General features: G+C 38.3%; 1 protein-coding gene across 1 annotated transcript in view; it reads left to right on the top strand.

The window, feature by feature from the left end:
- LOC124154531 (WD repeat and HMG-box DNA-binding protein 1) overlaps positions 1 to 19,597 on the top strand; it is a 34,091-nt gene extending 14,494 nt beyond the window's left edge. The window contains exons 13-19 of the mRNA XM_046528328.1: positions 1,130 to 1,264; positions 3,061 to 3,231; positions 4,194 to 4,396; positions 7,473 to 7,588; positions 8,479 to 8,702; positions 11,845 to 12,255; positions 18,563 to 19,597. Coding sequence (XP_046384284.1) covers positions 1,130 to 1,264; positions 3,061 to 3,231; positions 4,194 to 4,396; positions 7,473 to 7,588; positions 8,479 to 8,702; positions 11,845 to 12,255; positions 18,563 to 18,724 — 1,422 coding nt within the window. The 3' untranslated portion in view covers positions 18,725 to 19,597. The remainder of the gene's footprint in view (positions 1 to 1,129; positions 1,265 to 3,060; positions 3,232 to 4,193; positions 4,397 to 7,472; positions 7,589 to 8,478; positions 8,703 to 11,844; positions 12,256 to 18,562) is intronic.
- The last annotated feature ends 249 nt before the right edge of the window (positions 19,598 to 19,846 follow it).

The following is a 19,846-nucleotide window of genomic DNA, read 5'->3' as shown; positions in this document are numbered from 1 at the left end:
CCCCTGAGATAGCAGATGTTAGCCCACCCGCACGACAGGATGGAATTTCGAAAGCACGTAAGAATTTTTTTTAACGTGAATAAAAGTCTTTGAATGCGTGAATACTATCTTTAAAGATGTTTTAAACTATAAATATTTATAGAAATAATGTTTTCTAAGGCTTTTTATGGGAATATAGATGTTTTAGAGGAAATTCAATACCCAAGACCTATGCTACCAGGAACGCATCCCTATCTTCCCTATGTTAAAACGCTCTCGTATAACGCAAATTCGTATAGCGCAAAGACCCCAAGGAACGCATCCCTTGCGCTATACGAGACATGGGTGTATATTATTGTACAAGCTACAAGTTGGACAAGAGGGGGTAGATACTCCCCCCAAAGCCTCAGAGAAATAAAAATAATATTCAAAACTATTGTGTATTTTTGGCATAGTAAATGTTAACGTAACCCTTTAATGAAACCCAAATTTTAAGTGCTAAAATTATGTCAAATGTATTTACAGGCATATCACTTTTCCAAAATTTTCCCAAAAGGGGGAATGGGGGGTGGGAGGTCACCCTTCCCTCATCCCCCCCCCCCCAAAGTATAATCCTAGTTACGCCACTGTGCTAAGTAAGGATCAAATGCATACCTATATTTTAAAAAAGTGAGCTTCCATGGACAACTTGGCAATCTCCTTAAATCCTTATATGTACATGGTGCCTGCACAAGCTCCACTTGACCTTAGTCGTTCTGTAGTGTTTTGAAAAAAATTTTTGGTTACTCCTTAATCTTTACTACAATCTTTTGTGTACAAATCTTCAGTTGAATGCTATTTTTATTAATTTCAATTTTTAAAACGACTTGAATCATGCTTAAAGACCAATTTTGGTAACTTTGATATTTCCCAATCCAGCCTGTCTTATGAAATCTTGTTAATATAAAAAAAAAATAAATCATTCCGCTTGTATAACATTTGTGTCATAGAGTTTTGTGAAAATGGTTTGACATTCTTTTTCTCTCCTACAATCTCAATGCTGAACATTATTATTATTATGTAATTTTTATGGCATAAAGTTTAGTATTATGTGATAATCTCTCCTTCAGTCATGTCAATTAATTGTGCATGCATTTTTTATTGTCTACAGCTGAAGAATAAATATGATCACTACTTTGTTCTTGGTGTGAGTGAGAAGTATCAAAATGTCCGTTGTGTGCTGTGCAAAGGATCGCACTATCCTCAAACCACTCCTCGGCCATCAGTCGTTGAAATCCCCATGCAGGTGAGTTTCTTTTTTTGTGTTGTACTTTTTGTGCAGCTGGGGTGAATTTTCTTGTATTTGATGGTGTACTTTAAAGTTATGAAGGGTCAGTTTGACTTTTTTATTGATCCCAATTCCGGTTTGACTCCTGGCATCAGTTCTTGGTCCCTATTCTCAGTTCAGGTCAATTTTTGGCAGCCTCCATCGATGCTCCTAGTTTTCTAAGAGCCTCCCATATGCCTTGTCTCAGCACAGGAATCTAGGTCATCCCATGTGTCTTCTTCCATCCAGCCTTCTGTTTGATGACGGATGTCAGGTTTTTACCCAGGGTTCCCACTCAACCATGAAAACCTTAAAACCGTGAATTACGTCTACCATGAAAAAACCTGGAAATAGCCGTGAAATTCGTCATGAAACCTTAAAAACCTCTCATGTTTCGATCATGTCTCAAGGCCAAGTCACGTGTAGATACTGTCCATGCATTTTTATGCACACGTGTATTCGAAGCACAATTATCAATTAGTCCATGTGCCATGACAGCACATTGACCTTAAGCCTGCGATTGGAAGACATTGGCCCTGGCAAAAAATCAGGCACTTCCTCACTTCCCTTTCTCCCTGCTCTCTCCATTTTCCCACGTTCACCCTTTTGCCGGACCTGAATTTTGCTAACTATAGGTGACGTCATAAGAGATAGCACTCTCATTGCTGCGTTTGCATTCAAGGCATCTGTTGCGTTTGTTACATTTTTAGCTAATGTGCGGCTGATGATTGTTATGTGATCAATATTTCTGCCTAAAGTGCCTTATCTACAAAACGTGAATGTAATGACATTTAGATGGTGAAAACCTGGAAAAAACCGTGAATTTTATGATTTAGATTGAGTGGGAACCCTGTTACCACAATCACATGTCTGTGGTGGTTTTGCTACTGCTGAATTTTATGTCCATTGGATACCCTTTCTGTAGCTGTTAATCTGTGGTGGCCTTAGAGCTCATTTCCAATAATTTATTTTATAGATTCTTATTGTTGTTGTTGTGCTTTGCAAACTGCTCCTCAGAATGGAAGTGATTTATTATCATTAAATAACTTTCGAAACTTATTAAATATTTTTGTTAGATCATGGTAAAAACTGCCATAAATAATGTAGGAATCCAAAAGGAAGGAGCCATCTCACAAGTATTACAAATGTACATTTGAATACAGTGATGTTTAACATCATCTAATGCAAATTGTGCTCTCAATAATTTTTCAAACTGATTTTTACTCAAATTATTTCATTGCCAATGCTTTTTGGCTTTGGTTAGATTCCTGCTCAAGAGAACAAGGAAAAACTAGAGCTAAACAACTAAACCAACCTATCCCAATTAATTAGCATGGAAATTGTTATGAATATGCTGTGGTTTTATTATTAAAATTTAAGTATTTAAATCCTGTAGAGAATTTCATGCCAGTTCCCAATTGAAATCAGAGGTTAGAAGTTCCCATTCCTGTATTTTCAAATTAAAATAACCAAATTTGGAGAGTTGTTGGATCTTAAGGTGAATTGTTCAATGAGTCATTCATTGCTTGAGGCAGTAATGATGAGACATTAGAACTGAACCATTCCTGTGGAAGTGACCCCATTAAGTGAGCCATGCATTATATGTGGTCATTTATTGAACTTACCCACAATGAGCTAGTGTGTTTTTTAAGTCACATTTGTTGATGTCATTTTGTCCTTTCTGTAAACTTTTGTGGCTCAATTCCTGTTCACTTCATGGTGGGAGACTGCTTCAAAACTGTTAAATGGAACTTCATACATTTTTTTATATTTAGATGCCATTGTGTGAGGCTCAGACTGAAAAAAGCCTGCATGAGGAGAAATTTTGGCGTGCTCAACTCTTCAGTAAGAACATTGAAATGATAAGTAAAGTGGATGAAAGTTACATGTTTGAGAAGGATGATTTGGAAAGAACACTGAAGGAGACAGTGATGAAACTTTTTGCGGTATGTATCTGATATTATAATTGCATGTGTGATATAGTCTAGTGATATAGTTTACTACTGCTAAATTTTATGTTCATTGGATACCCTTTCTGTAGCTGTTAATCTGTGGTGGCCATAGAGCTCATTTCCAATAATTTATTTTATAGATTCTTATTGTTGTTGTTGTGCTTTGCAAACTGCTTCTCAGAATGGAAGTGATTTATTACCATTAAATAACTTTCGAAACTTATTAAATATTTTTGTCTTTTTCATTAATTGTTTAATTAATTAATAATTCATGCCAACTGATGAACGGAGAGGCCTTCCTATTATCAGTGCAAAAAAGGTAGAACCCTGAACTTTAAACGTTTGTATTAAATTCTGCTGAAGCTCCATAGGGTTGTGTAATACATATATTGTTTTACTCATTGTTTATTCGACTTCTACAATGAATCATTAAATGTAGTTTAAATCTAAACATTTAGCTTCTAGGGTCAAAAGAATGAAGAAAAACACGCAATAAACTATGAGATTGGTGAAATGGTCGACTTCTTCATCTCTTCATGGGCAAAATATTTGATTGGTGCTCTTCAATCCTTTAAGAGTGTCTATTTTTTTTTTCTAAAGCATGACTTTTACTCTGTGGAAGAATATCTTATGAATTAAATATCAAACTGATTAATCTTTATTGCGAGCTACTCTTGGTAAATTTTTATGCATATTATTGAAGAGTTCTATGTTCATGTAAACTAGCCATTATGAGCAATAAAATAATGCTATCATTATTGATATTTAGCTAGCAAAATTTAGAAAATTTGGACTTTGTATCAGGGAAAAGTCTGGGAAAATGAAAATTGTAAGTTGGTATGAGCCGTGTTCCAGTTCACTTGTTGGACTCTGTGTGACAATTTTGCCTCTTAACTATGCTGGTGACACCATTACGTTAAAATTTTTTTCTAAATGTTTTCCCTCTGATTCCGTAGTTGGCTTGCCGCGGTGATTTGGACTTCAGAGCGGTGGAGCTGTGTAAAATGATGCCTTCCAGTCAGGTTGTGATGCTGGCCGAAAAATATGCATCAAAGTTGGGGAAACAGCATTTAGCTGACAGGATTAATACTGTTGTGAATCAAAAGGTTGAAGAAGAGGAAATGCAGACGAGAATGGCGTTTCATGACAGCGAAGAAAGGTAGTTGTAATGATTTCTTTTTTAACCTATTGAATTGGAGGGTTGGGGGCACGACTTCCTATTTGGAAGGAAGAGGAGTGAAGTCTCCCTGCCCCTCCACCCTCGTTGCTGTGCCCCTGCATCATATAAATGAGGAAATTAAAATTTCCATGAACTCTTTTCCACATAAGAGGACTGGGGTAGGAGTTTCATTTTCTCTCACATAAAGCAAAGGTGTCCTATCTGGCTGACTGTTTCACTCACTCATCAAAGCATTCCCCATACTACTTAAGTTACAGCCACTGAATTTTCAGGATATAATCCATTTGCAATGGATAGGCACGCTGAGATAGGGCTGTTGCACGAAACAAGTTTTGGTGTTTTTATTTTGTTCCCATAACTGTTAACTTTTTGACTCCTGTGAGAAAAGCTTTGAATTCCATGCGGCCCTCTTGTAGTGTGCTTTTTAAGTGAATAACACTCAAGTTATTGTTGAAACTTTATATCATTTTGAGGCAAATGAATTTGTTTTTGATTATGTGCTCAATTTTTTAATGGACTTTGTTTTATTTTGATTGTTGTATATTTTTAGATCCTTGCTTATACATTTTCCTTCCACTTATAAGTTAAAACAGTATAAGTTAATCTTAAAGGCTGGGCATAATTATCCTTTCAAAATATATATGTATAACCATGGTAAATTTTGTGAAAATCCGAGTGGGTGGGTTTCATTTGGCCAAAATATTGGTTGATTTGACATGGAATGGGCAAAACTGCTTTTGGGGAAACCCACTGAGAACTGTAAAATCTCTGCTTTAATAATTGTGAAGCCATGGTTTAGTATTTAATCCCAACTTTTGTAAAATCAAAGTCTCTTTATTAAATTTTGTGTAGAATTCATAATTAGAGCGGAGTCAACTGTTTGCGTGAAGCGCAAATAGATTGAATTGCTCCCCTATGAAAAAATTGTATAAACCTGTTTCAAAATTTTATACAATTTATACAATTGCCATGGCAATGTATAAGATTGTATAAAATTTTGAAACAGGTTTATACAATTTTTTCATAGGGGCTTTCACTTTTAATGTAAAGATGCAATTCCTGGTTTTATTCCTGGTGAGCAGTGGCTGTGAAAATTTCACAGGTTTCTCACCAAGTAAGGTCCTCCATATCTCCTTTCAGCATTTCAACTTGCACCTCATCCATTGTCTGCAGGGATTCAGGATTCCAATGGTATTCTGTTCGGTGGGTTTATGTACAAATTGCTGCTTTTCAGAGCAGTTGCCCTCGTCCCTTGATTGGCCACCAATCCCCTCTGATTTTCAGGTGGTCCCATATTTTACTGATGTTGTAGCCGCAGTTGCTATGGATCATGTTGTTGTGCTGTCAGATCTGAATATTGATGGCTAAGTTCTAACAACACGTATCTCAAAAATAGCAACTTTTCAGGTGAGCAAAAAACAGTTTCATTTTCTTTACTTGTCACCTAAAATTAAAAACCAAAAGTACATACATTAAACTAAAAAAGAAGCATTCATTTGTAAACAAGCAGTTGCTTTTATTTTATTTTTTAATGTTATTACACTTTGTTAAAAATACCTGTCTCAAACCGGACGAATTTAAGACACATGTTGCTAGAACTTAGCCATCGATATGTAGATTCTTTTACTTTGCGATCTTAGTATCCTTGGGGTCAGCACATGGGCTTCCTTGCTCAGGAGTTTCTTGCAGCGGTCCCATGGATTCTGGGATTGTTTATTGAAAGAATCTTGTGTATTCCGATCTGAAAGCATGGCAACATGATCAACTGAGACTGCAGCTGCAGCATCAGCAAAATATGGGACCACGTGGCAATCTTCCAACGTGGCAATCTGAATATTAACCCAAAGAATGAACAGAATGTCATTGGATTCCTGAATCCCTGCGGACTATAGGTGAGTTGCACATCGTTGGTGAGTAACGTTGGGAGGAGATATGGGAGCATCTAACTTGGTTTGAGACCCAAGAAATCTTCACTGCTATGTGAAGATTGTTCATTTGCAGATATTCATGATATCACAAATATGAGGGTGTATTGAAAAGTAAGGTCTCCAACGACACCATTTCCGAATGTGAGCCGCTAGGTGAAATATGACTACGGCATTGCATACCTTGGTTCCTATGCTAAAATTCAGAACCACTCACGTTACCTTAGGTCACTCAGTTGCTGTGTATCAGTCGTTAAGGGTGAAGATCCCGCTTAGCATGCCCACCAGGTGCAAACTGTGCTAAGTCATTCGATTTTTGAATGTGAGAAAGTTTTATTCGATAGAAATTTGTCACCAGTTAGTGAGTTAGTGGAAGTGAATGATGAGAAGTGTATGGGCATCAAAAGCTTGGGGAAATAGTGTCGGAAGTTTTCTGATGGATGGGAAAATGTCCATGATGAGCAGCGGTCGGGGAGGCCGAGTTTGCCGGAATCAACTGCGACTCGAATTGACAAGATGATGCACAATAACCGAAAAATAACCCTTCATGAGATAAAGGAAGGTCTTAATGAAGGGTGTGGTAACTTCTCCATGCAGAATGTTGTGTTGGAGGTCCTCTGTTATAACATGGTGTCTGCCAGGTGGGTCCCTAAGCAGCTCATCGATGAACAAAAGAAAAAGTGCGTCCACATGTGTCACATCAAACGATTGCCATACTCAATGAATTTGGCTGGGATATCATCGACCACACTCCTTACAGCTCAAAAGGTGCCCCGAGCGACTAACACCTTTTTTTCCACTCTCAAAAAACTCCTTGGGTTACAGAGATTCAAGTCAGACGAGGAAATGCAAAATGCAGTCAACAGTTGGCTGCGACATGCGGCAGGAGAGTGGTACAATGTTGGTATTAAAAAGCTGGTTAAAAGGATGCAAAAAGTAACTTTATCAAGGAGTCTATGTAGAAAAATAGCAGAATGCTCAATGATGCCTTTCCAATGAAATAGGCAAAGTTGAGAATAAATTTATTTTCCATTTAAAAGAAAAATAAGAGACCTTATTTTGCAATACCCCTTCGTGCATACATGCTGAGTACCGTTTGCTTTAAGTATTGCAATTAATTTTATTTACAGAAATGGATACAACGGGCATAGAGGTTTGAACTCACCACTCTTATTTAATACTGATGATGGTGCAAATGACTATCCTGGAACTCCTGTTGAGTTTACCAACACTCCAGCAAGTTCAGGTACCTAAATAGAAGATTTTAATTATTATTTTTCATTTTTTAAACTTTGCCTTACATTCTATTTTAATATTAAATTGTTGAGAAGTGAGTTTTAATGAGACTCATGTTGTCAGCTCAATTTTCTTCAATTGTTTAAGGTTACCTCTCACAGCCGTTGGTTATGGCCATGTCTGCTTTTCAATTCTCATTTTGCCTTAGTATCATCAAGGCTTTTTCCATCTACCACAGCACCGTTGTCCTCGTCTTTTTTCAATCATATGTTGAATTGAATATGAGAATTGATGGGCTTCAGGCTTTACTTTCAGATGTAAAGAACACCTGGTGTAGTGAGTGATTTTCCAGGGATTATGAGCATTCATTGAACTGATCTTCCTCTGTATTTCGTATTAGAACTTTAATGGTTTGGTTAATATAATCTCAATGAGACTAACTAAAAATCAATCTTTTGCAATATAAGTTTGGGGTTAAGCTCCAAAAACCCCATGGCTGTACCTCCATAAAATACAAAATTTTCCATGCACATAGTATTAATGTGGTACATTTGTGGAGATTTTCAGTTGATGCAGCATTATAAGTTTATTCTATTTGCATTAAAATTGACCAAGTGGAAAAAAAAACACTTTTTAGTTTGCAAATGGTTTGCTTTTAATAGGTGCCTCCTCCATCATGTTGTGATTACTCAATTTACTATTTCTTATCCTTTATTTTTTTTTTTAATTTGGATCCATGTTATATATCTGTTTTGTGCTAACATATATAGCCCGCATAAAGTGACATGTTGTGATATGCTATTTAATCTATTCTGGTTTTATTTTTTTGTAGCTTAGTAAGCAATACTTTACATCTTCTATTGGTGTTTGTCAATGTTAAAATCATTATCCTTTTTTCAGGCGAGGCAGAAAATATCCTTTTGTCTGCCAAGCAGAGGTTTTCAAAACTATCCAATATTGTCATCAAGCCATCAATAAAGCCAGAACAAAATCCATTTAAGAAAACTCCGACTTCTTCAAATGCGAAGGAAAAAGGCTTATCCCGTTTTAGTACTCCTCCGATGGTAAATGCTAAAACATCGAAGCAAAATGGCACTCCTGATTCAGTGGCTCAACTACCCAAGGTTTGTTTTCTATTGTTCTCTTCTCTTATTTCATGGCTTTTTTGTGTGATTAAGTAACGCATCCTGACTGATTCACTTACTCATCAAACCCAAACTGCAGAAGATAGGATGTTATCGTTCTTAATAGGGTGGTTTCCTATTATTTTTTTATTGCCTAAATCGAAAGATTATTACCCCTGGAGTACGAATTTCACACTTTTAGATTTTTAAATGACGATACCTATTTTTTGCGATTAAACGAAAAGTGAAAAATTTCAAGCGCGTGAAAATGCGACAGCTAAGTAGGAATGATGGGAAATCCCCGTGTGACGTCGTTCTGTTTCCCGCTGCCGCAAGTGAGGTGACCTAGGGGCGAGGCTTTGAGCGTTGATACGACGCAGGATGCTAGCAGACAGCTGAGTACCCTGCTGGCTGGTAGCACTTGGCTTAAATAAGGATTATTATTCCCCTATCAAACGAAGGAAACTTTCCGACCTTAGCCAGTTTTAATAGGTGATTATTAAGACATGTTTCCCTGTGCTCTGTGCCTCATACATGCATTGATAACCTCAGACGATGTAAAACTCCTATCCTCTCGTGTAGAAACTAGGTCCCTGTGACGTCACGTGGAGCAGAATCGCATTAGTGCCAATCTGGCCTTTTTCAAATGAGGTTAAATTTGACCATTGCTATTTGTCTAAACTGGGGTTTCTAAAACCAAATAATTTGTATATTATGAATACACTAATGGTGGGTAACGAATCGCAATCATTGCATTCCGTTTTCTTTGATGAAGGAAATTACCCTATTTAACAGTCACTCAAAAAGATTAGGATAGTTGGATATCTTTTTTCTTATTTACTGTTAGTTATGCTCTCGTGTGGAACAAATTTTCATAACTTATGGTTAACGTGAAAATTACAACATATTAAAGGTGTAAAAGAAAAAAAAAGTGTGAAACAATTATAGCTGAAAATGTCATTCCATGTACGTAATCGCAGCTGTATTAATGGTCTCTAGTTGTCTCGGTACAATTTGCGGAGGTAGTTAGGCTGTGTTGGGGGTGTCTCCTTGGTATGAAAAGTGGAGGTTTATTAGATAAATAGGTTCACTAAAAAGAGGTTTGTCTATAAATTTACATGTAAATCTGACGGGACCGTAGGGGTGGTATGAAGTACAGTGAGTCCTCGTTCTACGTCACCCCGTTTAACGTCATTTCGCGATAACGTCACGAAAATTTTGAGACCGTCATTCGTTTATCGCACCTTTGCTTCGCGATAACATCAGGTCTGGTCAGGTCTTTTAAATTTCGCGCGAGAAAAAATGCGAAGCGGCGGGCGTTGCAGGTTGTTCGTTTTGTGGGCGGTAATACAGTGAGTCTAAACGAAGTGTAAAACGGTGTGTTTATTGTCAATTTCGATTACGTTTATAGCAAATTTTCTACTTAATGAATTCTTAGGTAGGTGCGCAAATGTTAAGTGCGTAAATGTCAAGTAAAGTCAATGGTTTTCTGGAACCTGAAAAGTGATTTCTAAGAATTTTTCCGTGTAGAACTCGGAGTATTTGTCGTCACTTTTTCGCCGTGTTCTCAATAATCTTGGTTCCTGTAACTGCGACAATGTTTCAGCGATGATGATGCCCAGGCGACGCTCGACCGGGTGATCACCATAGTGAAGCCGTAAAGCAAATGCGGGAAGATACAAAAATGGAGAAGGATGTACGTCGCTGCTGGTATTGCCGTCGATGAAGACAGGGACTCGTATTTATGCCATAGTTTGGCATTCCCATCGTAAAAAATGGCCCAAATATGATACGCTAAAATTTTTTCGCGTAGGAATTGTGAGGTCTAGGAGCCGATATTCACTTTTTACATTGTTTCTTATGGGATATTGTGCTTCGATTAACGTCATTTCGTTTATCGTCACATTTTCAGGAACGGTAAGTGACGTTAAACTAGGACTCACTGTATGGAGGTTTATGATGTAAAGAGGTTCGCTACGTAGAGGTTTTACTGTATATTTGAGTTTGTATGTTTTGAGTGCTAAAAGAGAACTCCTTTAGCTTTAATGCTAGAATTTGATTGCTAGAATAGAACATTATAGGGACTCAACGTTAACCAAATTGGTCTGTTACATGTTTTGTATTTACATTAAGACATGAAGCGTATATAAAAACATTGTCATTGCTATTACAGGGCTCCCACTCAACCATGCAAACCTAAAAAACCGTGAATAATCCATGAATTTCGTCTGCCGTGAAAAAACCTGGAAATAGCCGTGAATTTTGTTGTAAAACCTTTTAAAAATATCTCAAACTTGATTGTAGAACTACGATTGATAGATAAAAAGAAAAATCGATATGTCGATCATGCTTCAAGGTCAGTCACGCGAAGACACTGTCCACCCATTTATCTGCGCACGTATATTTGAAGCGCAATTATTGGTCCTTGTCCCATGACGACACATTGACCTTAAACCTGTGATTGGAATATCGGTAACTGGTAAATTGTACATTAACTGTGGTGAAAAATCAGATCCTTCACTTCCTTGACCCCGTACTCCCTCCATTTCCCAATCACAACTTTTTACCGGCCCTGAGTGTTGTTAACGATAGGTGACGTCATGAGAGAGAGCACTTTCATTGCTGCGTTTTGCATTCATGGCGTCGGTCGTGTTTTTTAAATTTTTAGTTGACGTGGCGCCAGTGATTGTTACGTTATCAATACTTTTTACTGGAAGGCTCATCAACAGACCGTGAATTTGAAGACATTTAGACCGTGAAAACCTGGAAAAAACCATGAATTTTATAATTTAGTTGGAGTGGGAACCTTGTGTTAGTTTACCGCTAAGTTATTGTGCTTGAGTTTTGGAAAGTGAGTCTAGGGGATAGAGTAGCTGTCCCAAAGAGCAGGCCTATTCCCTCGTTAGCTGGGTTGTGAGGAGTTGTGGCATTTCAGAGTTTATTGCTTGGCATGTGGTCACTTCCCTCAAAAAGCTTTTAAAAAACAGGAAATGGATAGAAAGAAAGGAAGGCAATGGCTGACGATGGGCACGGAGGGTTAGATTATGAAAATTAGATTTGACTCTCTTCATGTTGCATGTTGTGTTATGATTTAAAGTTTGCATATTGTACATTTACAAGTATCCTTATATTCCCCAACTAGGTTAAGCAGACAAAACTCTCTGGTGGGAAAGTTGACAAGCCTGTGGCAGAAAAACAAGAGAAGACTGAAAAAGGAGCTAAGAAAAAAATGACATACATACAGTGGTTTAACAAAGAGAAAGATGGCCTGGTGGATGAATTCCCTGACTTGAGTGTCGCAGAACTGACGAAGGTTGCCATGAAAAGGTTCAAAGAGTGGCAGGCGGAGATGAAGAAGGAAGAGTCAAAGTGTGCGACTGATGCCGAGTCCAGCGAAGTGACAAATGGAGCTGCAAAAACCAATGGGTCAACAAAAGATGACGCAGACAATGAGGATGCAGACAAAATGACCAAATCCATCCCGGAAACAGAAATGTCTGAATCTGTTACAGAAGGTGAATCTGAGTCCATGGCTGTTGATGAGAATGCAGAGGTAAGTATCCCATTGCCTTAATTTATATATTTCTACTATATACAGCAGACTCCCGATTATCCGGCTGTGGTTTATCCGGGTTGTGGATTATCTGTGCATGATTTTCACTATCGCTCAATTTTTTCCACGATCTTTATTAAAAAATTAAATTAGATGCAAAATCATCGGAATTACTGCATTAATGCTAGAATAGATAGATAGATAGAAAGATTATTTATTATTCTAGGACTGATGTCCTCTAAGAACAAAACAATTTACAAAGCATATATACACACTACAATATATTTGCTCAATTACTCATTGTGAGCAGTAATAGAGAAAAAAAGAAAAATATTATACAATATCCAATCAATGATACAAGTTTTATACAATGTATACAACGGTAAGACATACAATTTACAATCAAAATTACAGCGTGGCGGTAAGCAATAAGCTATAGACCATTGACTTAAATAATTTCACAGACCGAATGAATTTCAGAGATCGTTTTCAAAATTAGAAATGAACCCGATCTTGGGTGGTCGGTAAACAACATATAATAGTAAATTGGCAGAGTTGACGTCAGAAACACTAGCGATGAGGTATTCAGGCCTTGAGCAGTAGGCAGGAGGGGAGTGGGAAAGGAGAGTCACGGACAAATTTGAACGAACATGTATTCCAACGCCACCACCTTTTTTCCCAAGTCTATCATGCCTGATTAAGTGAAAACCAGATAGATTTACCATATCATCCGAAACATCAGGGTGAAGCCAAGTTTCACACATACATATTATATCAAAAGATTCAGTAAGAAAATAATCCCGAAATTCATCAATGTGACATGGGAGGGATTGACAGTTTACGTGGCAAATTTTACAAAAGGGAGTTCATGCTGCTTAGATTTATGACTTAGATTTACAGAAGCTGCAACACATGAACTCAGATCCTGATGCTATGCTAGGGAATCAAGATCACCATTGTTGCTTATGGTAAGTCTTTCACCACCTTCAGCTATACGGGCGAAAATTCGGCCGCCACGCACCCAGAGGAATTTGAACTTCCCTTCCCTTTTAAGACTTCTGGCAGCAGCGTAAAGTTTTCGATGGGCAGGGGTGAGAGATTCATTAATGTATATTGGTGAACTGGCTGAATATCCCGACATCCCGATATGGGATAGGCACATTTTACCTTTAGCACGACGAGCACGAATAAAACCCTCAGCAGTGCGTGAACGGAGAAAACGGACAAAGATAATAGGTCGGGCCTCACCAGTATTCTGAGACCCTCTACGAGTATTAATTGGGTAGGCGTGGTCAATATCTTCTACAGTTAAATTCAAACACATAGCCTGGCCAATTGTACATACTAATGTTTCAACATTAGCACCATCTTCTACCGGAACCCCAATAATTTCCACAGAGTTTTTGAGGGAATCTTGTTCGACACGGTCAACCCGGGCCTCAAGGTCACACACGAGTTTCTTGAGGGTGGCGGTTTCGCTAACTGCAGATTTCAATTCTATGCTAAGCTGAGACACAGATTCACTCATGTTGGTAAGAATTGAAACATGTTCACCTAGAGTAACCTGCGTTTGAGAAACCAATTTCTTAAGTTCACCTTGCTCACTTTGCATAGCTTTCATGCGTTCCAGTATCTCGGACAGCATCGCTGCGGAAGGATCACTTGGGACGGCTGGAGGTTTCAACGGGGTATTCTCACCTCGCACAGAACGTTGGCTGGCGAGACACGACCCACAAATCCAAGACTGCTGTAGCTCCTCAAGCACTTGCACGTCTTCAGCAGACATTGAAACGCAATCTAGATGGTACAATCCACTACCATACACTGGGCTTACTATACACTGGGCTTATTATTCCGTTAGAATCCCTTTAGTAAAACGGATGCAATGACGCACTAGCTGCATTCATGGCAGCAACGTGTTCCTGTTTTCCAAGCCTCGCAGTGTGCGACTGAACTCTGTGATCACAGATACACGTCCTGCAGCAGTTGCACATGCGCTATGCAAATACGTGGCACGGTGCCTAACGGCGTAGTTTCCAACGTCTAGCAGTGGTTTTGAAGCATTCGTGCAAACCACTTCTCTGTATCCGTGCTCACACAGCCACGGATGTGTGGTTTTTGAAACTGGGCCTTACATGGAGCATTAATAGTACAAGTACAACCATGTTATTGCCACTAAAAAGATTGCGAACTGGCAAAGAAAGCTCTCAATGAGTCTGGGAAGCACTCATAAATAATAGAATAACTGCATATATGATAATATAGTGTTTGTTTTACGTAAATTTACATACGTACATTTTACGTACATTTTACGTACATTTACATTACAAGGCATTTAAGTGAAAGTTTGGGTTATCCGTGTTTTCCGATTACAGTGGAACCCCGGTTTATCGTTCCCGCATTCATCGTTTTCCCGCATTCATCGTTCGCCGCTCCTGGTCCCAAATTAAGTTCCATAAGGACAATGTAATTTTTTCCCGCATATATCGTTCCCCGAAGTATCGTTTTCCCGCATTTATCGTTTGAAGATCGCGGTCCCGTCGTATAATTTTCCCGCATTTATCGTTTGACGAAAATGAGACGAAGTGTTTACAACGTGTTATTTATGGCTAATAACGACAGACACAGTTTGAATCTTCCCCAGGAGATTGAAATACGATAGGGAGAAGCTGAGTGCCGTGGGATAGTCACATTATCGCATTTCCTAAGATCCGGTATCCCCCTCCATTCAGCACTCGCCTCTCCCCGTCTGAAGCTTTCCTCTTCTCCGAAATAAAAAAAAGGTCCCAGCTCGAGCAAGGATCGTATTACGAAGACCTTAGCTTCGAAAGAAAATATCAAGTTACTCGAGAACAAAAGAAACCTTTTTCACGCTTCCCCCTTTCTCGACGGCTGACTTATTTTTAGCTGACTCGCTTCAAGGATCCCCACCTCTGGATGTCAACTGCTGCATGAGTCACCTATTAGCCCAAAAGGTGTGTAAAAATGAATTTCGGCAATTGGTATTATACTTTTATGATATTGAGATATTAGTGATGTGCACGTAATTAAAAAAAGAATGATACCAAACACGACGTATTTCTAACGTTATTTAACCATTTTAAGCAAGAAAATAGTTGGTATAATAAGATGGTGATTTCTGTCGAATATCGATATCCTCGCAGCTGATAGTGAGCTTCACGGCAGTTGAAGCGGATTTTTTTTTCTAAAACAGGGCGTCTGGTTACAATTTACGAGTTATGCTGCAAGTCTCACCTGTCTGAGGAGCTAACTAAGCGATGTCTTCTCAGGATATTTTGTTTCTCCCTACTAGCAATCTGAATTCATCTGCTCATCTAGAGCTACGCTACTTATTGTTAGAAATGAGTGGGTAAGTTGCCTTCTCTATAGGATAAAAAATTGAATTGCGCAGTCATATGGTCATGCTTAACCCTCTGCAGTAAGCTCTACTTACGCCGTACGCGATAGGATTAGTGCCGAACTTCTCGTACGAGCGGTTCCGTACTTTCCAGGGTGGGTTGACTTAAAACTGGCGAGTTTTTTCCGTCTTCTCGTACGAGTGGTTCCGTACTTTCCAGGGTGGGTTGACTTAAAACCGGCGAGTGTTTTCCGTGTGGGTTCAATAGAGTCCGGTTTCATTTTAATTAGTTTTATTCTTTTTCGTCTTCGGACCATGTCCCTTCCGAAGACACAATTGAGAACTTTAAAAGATGGACTGAAAATAATTGATGATGAAGAAAAGAATCCGGGCTAGAAATGCGTGAATATTGCAGAACGCCTCAGTATGTCCGGTAGCACATGACGGCAGGGGTGGGGGTAGAGCGAGATCCTTAGTGAAAACAAGAAGTGGGATGAAGCCGAGGATCAGGTGGGCGTGCCGCTGACGATTAACGCCACATTGCCTCAATCATATTAAAAATTTAATTGCAAGAAAGGAACATTTCAAATAATAAACTATTTTTGGCCTTCTTGATACATCCTATAGCCAATCACTGCGACGGCGAAATCAGTTGTTTGAGGCATAACACGCACATTTCTCTCGTAAATACGTGTACTTGAAATGGCATTTGATGGATAAGAATTTTTACGTCGAACAGAAATGCATAATAGCAGTGAAAATTCCGAGTGGAGTGAAACATTTTTTTAGCAAGGCGGCGTGTTCCTTCAGGATATTTGAAATAGATATAATCCGAATCAACAATATGACCTAAGTGTTTCGATAAAGGAATAATATTCCTGTAATCAGCTAAAATCTTTTTTGAATCCATTAATGAATGTCATAATTCGCAAAAATCCAGCGTTTCCTGGGACATAGGCAACCCGGTCAAACAATCCCGCATTGATCGTTTTCCCGCATTCATCGTTTTTTTCATCCATCCCCCTGAAAAACGATAAATCGAGGTTCCACTGTATTTGTGCAGTCTCTCCCCATCATTAGCCCGGAGTGTACTGTATATTTTTCTTACTGACTAGGAAAGTAGTTATGTATACAGCAGACTCACGATTATCCGGCTGCCGTTTATCCTTGTTTCAGATTATCCATGCAGGAGTTCAGACTCCTTCATTGTTTTCCCTTGATCTTTATTTTTTTTTTAATCAGATGCAAGAGGAGTAGGATATTTGTATTCTCATGCAAGGCTACGCAGAGATTATTATTATTTCCATTAGAATCCCCTTTGTAAAATTGAATTATTTAATTTACTTGCTGACAAGGAATGTTTCAAGTTTACAGCATGGACTTCTGCTCCAGCATTGCAGACAACAATCAGCAGCAGAAAAAAATGTCTTCAATAAGCTAAGAATATTCTTCAATGGTTAAGCAATAGCAAAATAAGAGAAATGTTGTCTACAATCTATAAATGTATGTTACATATGGCAAATGTGCAATTATTGGCGTGGTCTCTCATTTGGTTGAATTTAGCCCAAAGGAAGAGGAAATTTCGTTGCACTCAGACATATTTATGCCGTGACTAGTCAAGGTCAAAGTAGAGAGGAAAGGGAATAGTAGAAGTGAAGGCAGCTGGGGAAGTGGAAGTAGAGATAGCACAAGTCATAGCCAGGCACTTGCTTGTGTAGACAAATTGCCAAAAGTCCTGATTTCCTATAACCGCTGCTGTGCGATGAGGTGATCGCGTGCCCATTATCTTCTTGGAAGCTCCGTATTCATATTATATCTAAACATCACAGTGTGTGATCACGTTCAGTTATCATGAAACCACATCCCACACCAGTTGCATACCGGGAAACTTGAGCAAGGCGCATGCAACATGGTGCCAAACAGTTTTGTTTCCAACATCGTGCAGCAGTTTTAAAGTATTTGTGCCAACCAATTTTCTGAATCCGTGATCTCATGGACACAGGTGCACAGTTTTTGGAGCAGTAGGAATACAATCACATCATTGCCGCTAAAAAGATCGTGGTAGGGAAAAGATGCCTATGAATGATTCCGGAAAGTGACCTAAAATAACTGGCAATGTGCAATAGTAATAATTAGGGATGGACGTATCCAGGATTTTTTTCGGATTTGGATCGGATCCTTGATTTTCGGATCCATATCTGTCGGATCAGATATTTTTGGATCCAAATGCATTTTCAAATTCCTGACGTTGGGATTGTTCGATCTCTTGGGAACAGTCACACTATGTGCCAGTCATATTTTGCTGTTTTTGTTTTCCACGGCTGAAATTCTCATACGTAACCTCTGCGAGAGCTTTCAAACAAAACGGTTGATGAGTAGGGCAAGAATCACATGCGATGGCACTTCCAAGAGAGGACTATTTTTCCACCTTTATGGGGCGTTCCATTCACTGAAGCTATTATTTAAAATTTCGGATCCAGATCTGATGTCTTCCGCGACTTAGGATCCGATGTATCCGATGAAGGGCAATATCCGCGAATATTTGGATCCGAGGTATCCGATCCGACCATTCCTGGTATTAATAATTTTTTGATTTACATGAATTATGAAAATTACGTGAAATTTAAGTGTAAGTTTTGGATTATTCGTGTTTTACGATTGTTCGTGCTGTCTCTCCCCTTCATAAGCCCAGATAATCAGGAGTATGCTGTAGTATATATGTAGTACCATTTTCCTACTAACAATAAGTAATGGTCCGACATATCAGATGTGATATGTTTCAAACCTGCCGAGTGAAATTCACATCAATTGCCATGGGAAAATATTCCCCTGAGCCATAAATTGAACCAGAGGCCCGTGGCATGTGTATGTAACAACAATTTTAACTGTAGCAGCATGGCTACTGAATACTTTTTTCTTTTGAGATTTGTCTTCCTTTTTTGATAACAGATGGCTGATGAAGAAAGCTCAGAGTCCATGACATCCACCATAAAGCCACAAACTAAGAGGAAAACAGCTGGGGACAAGTTTAGCAATCCGGAAGCAAAGAAGGCTAAAAATGCAGGAAATGCTTCAAGTAAACTTTCGGCCTTCATGTTCAAGAAGTCTTAGCCTATTTATTTAAAATGAGAAGACAGTGAAAAAGTTGAAAGTATGTGGCAAAATTGTTATCTTTGCCTCTATTTTTACCAGTGATTCAAGATAAGACTTCTTTAAATCTACGTGAAATTTGGTGAATGGAAGAATTTTAGCCAAGGCATCACTATGTAAAACCAGTTTTTAAAACAATTTTTTCTTGGTGATGTAGAAAATGTTTGTCCCCATGGAAAGTGGGTGTGAGAACCATGAAGCTCTTAGCCTACGATGGCTCCATTTTGATAAGATCCATGTAAATATGTACCTCATCTGTGAATGTGGGCCATGGCTGTCAGCAATATTATTTTTTTTGGTGGATTTATTATTCTACAGACCGTTTAGTGATAAAAATTTTGACTGATTACTTTTATGTTGTCTTGGTTAGTGAGGGTTTTAAGTGGACTTTTTATGAACGTGGGCATATTTGGCTTCAAGTATTTGATGTTTCTGTGCAGGCAACAACATATTATGGTCAATTTAGTGGAAATTTTCCAGTTTGGAATGGGCACAGTAATAGTTGAAATATACTCAGAAGTAAACATCATTGAATTCCTGCTCAAAGATGCACATGTTAAAAATTGATGTGTTGTGAACATAGTTTCATGTTTATTCTGAATGATCTAGTGTTGAATTTTGTATAGCAGCTTAAAATATTTCAATTAAGAAGAGTACAGATCTACTTTTTCACAATTCGGCCCCTTCACATAACTATGTTTTTACATTCTCATTACTGGTAATAATGGGTGTTGCTGGAAGAATTTTAAGACTTTGACTGTGATCACTATCTCTCCTCAATTTCTGTGTAAATATTCGATAATATTTTTATTTAAATGAATAAAATATTTTGTATCAATTGAAATAGAGTGTATTTGTTAGTACATATGTCCGTTCTTGAAGTGTATGGCATTAACGAATGTTTGTAACAAGCTGGTGTGTTACAAACATTTTCATTTAATTAACATTTCATTCTAATCAGCCATGTCAAAGGAATATGTAACTGATTCTCCCTTACCTTCTTTTTGGAATCCAATTGTTATTTGTAATTTTGAGATAAATTGGACAAAAGTCAGTTGTATGACTTTCCCAGTTTCATGATGC

This window comes from Ischnura elegans, chromosome 2 (assembly GCF_921293095.1).
Source record: "Ischnura elegans chromosome 2, ioIscEleg1.1, whole genome shotgun sequence".
Classification (NCBI taxonomy): Eukaryota; Metazoa; Arthropoda; class Insecta; order Odonata; family Coenagrionidae; genus Ischnura; species Ischnura elegans.
Note: the sequence above shows the minus strand (reverse complement) of the source record. Positions and strands in the feature narration are given on the sequence as shown.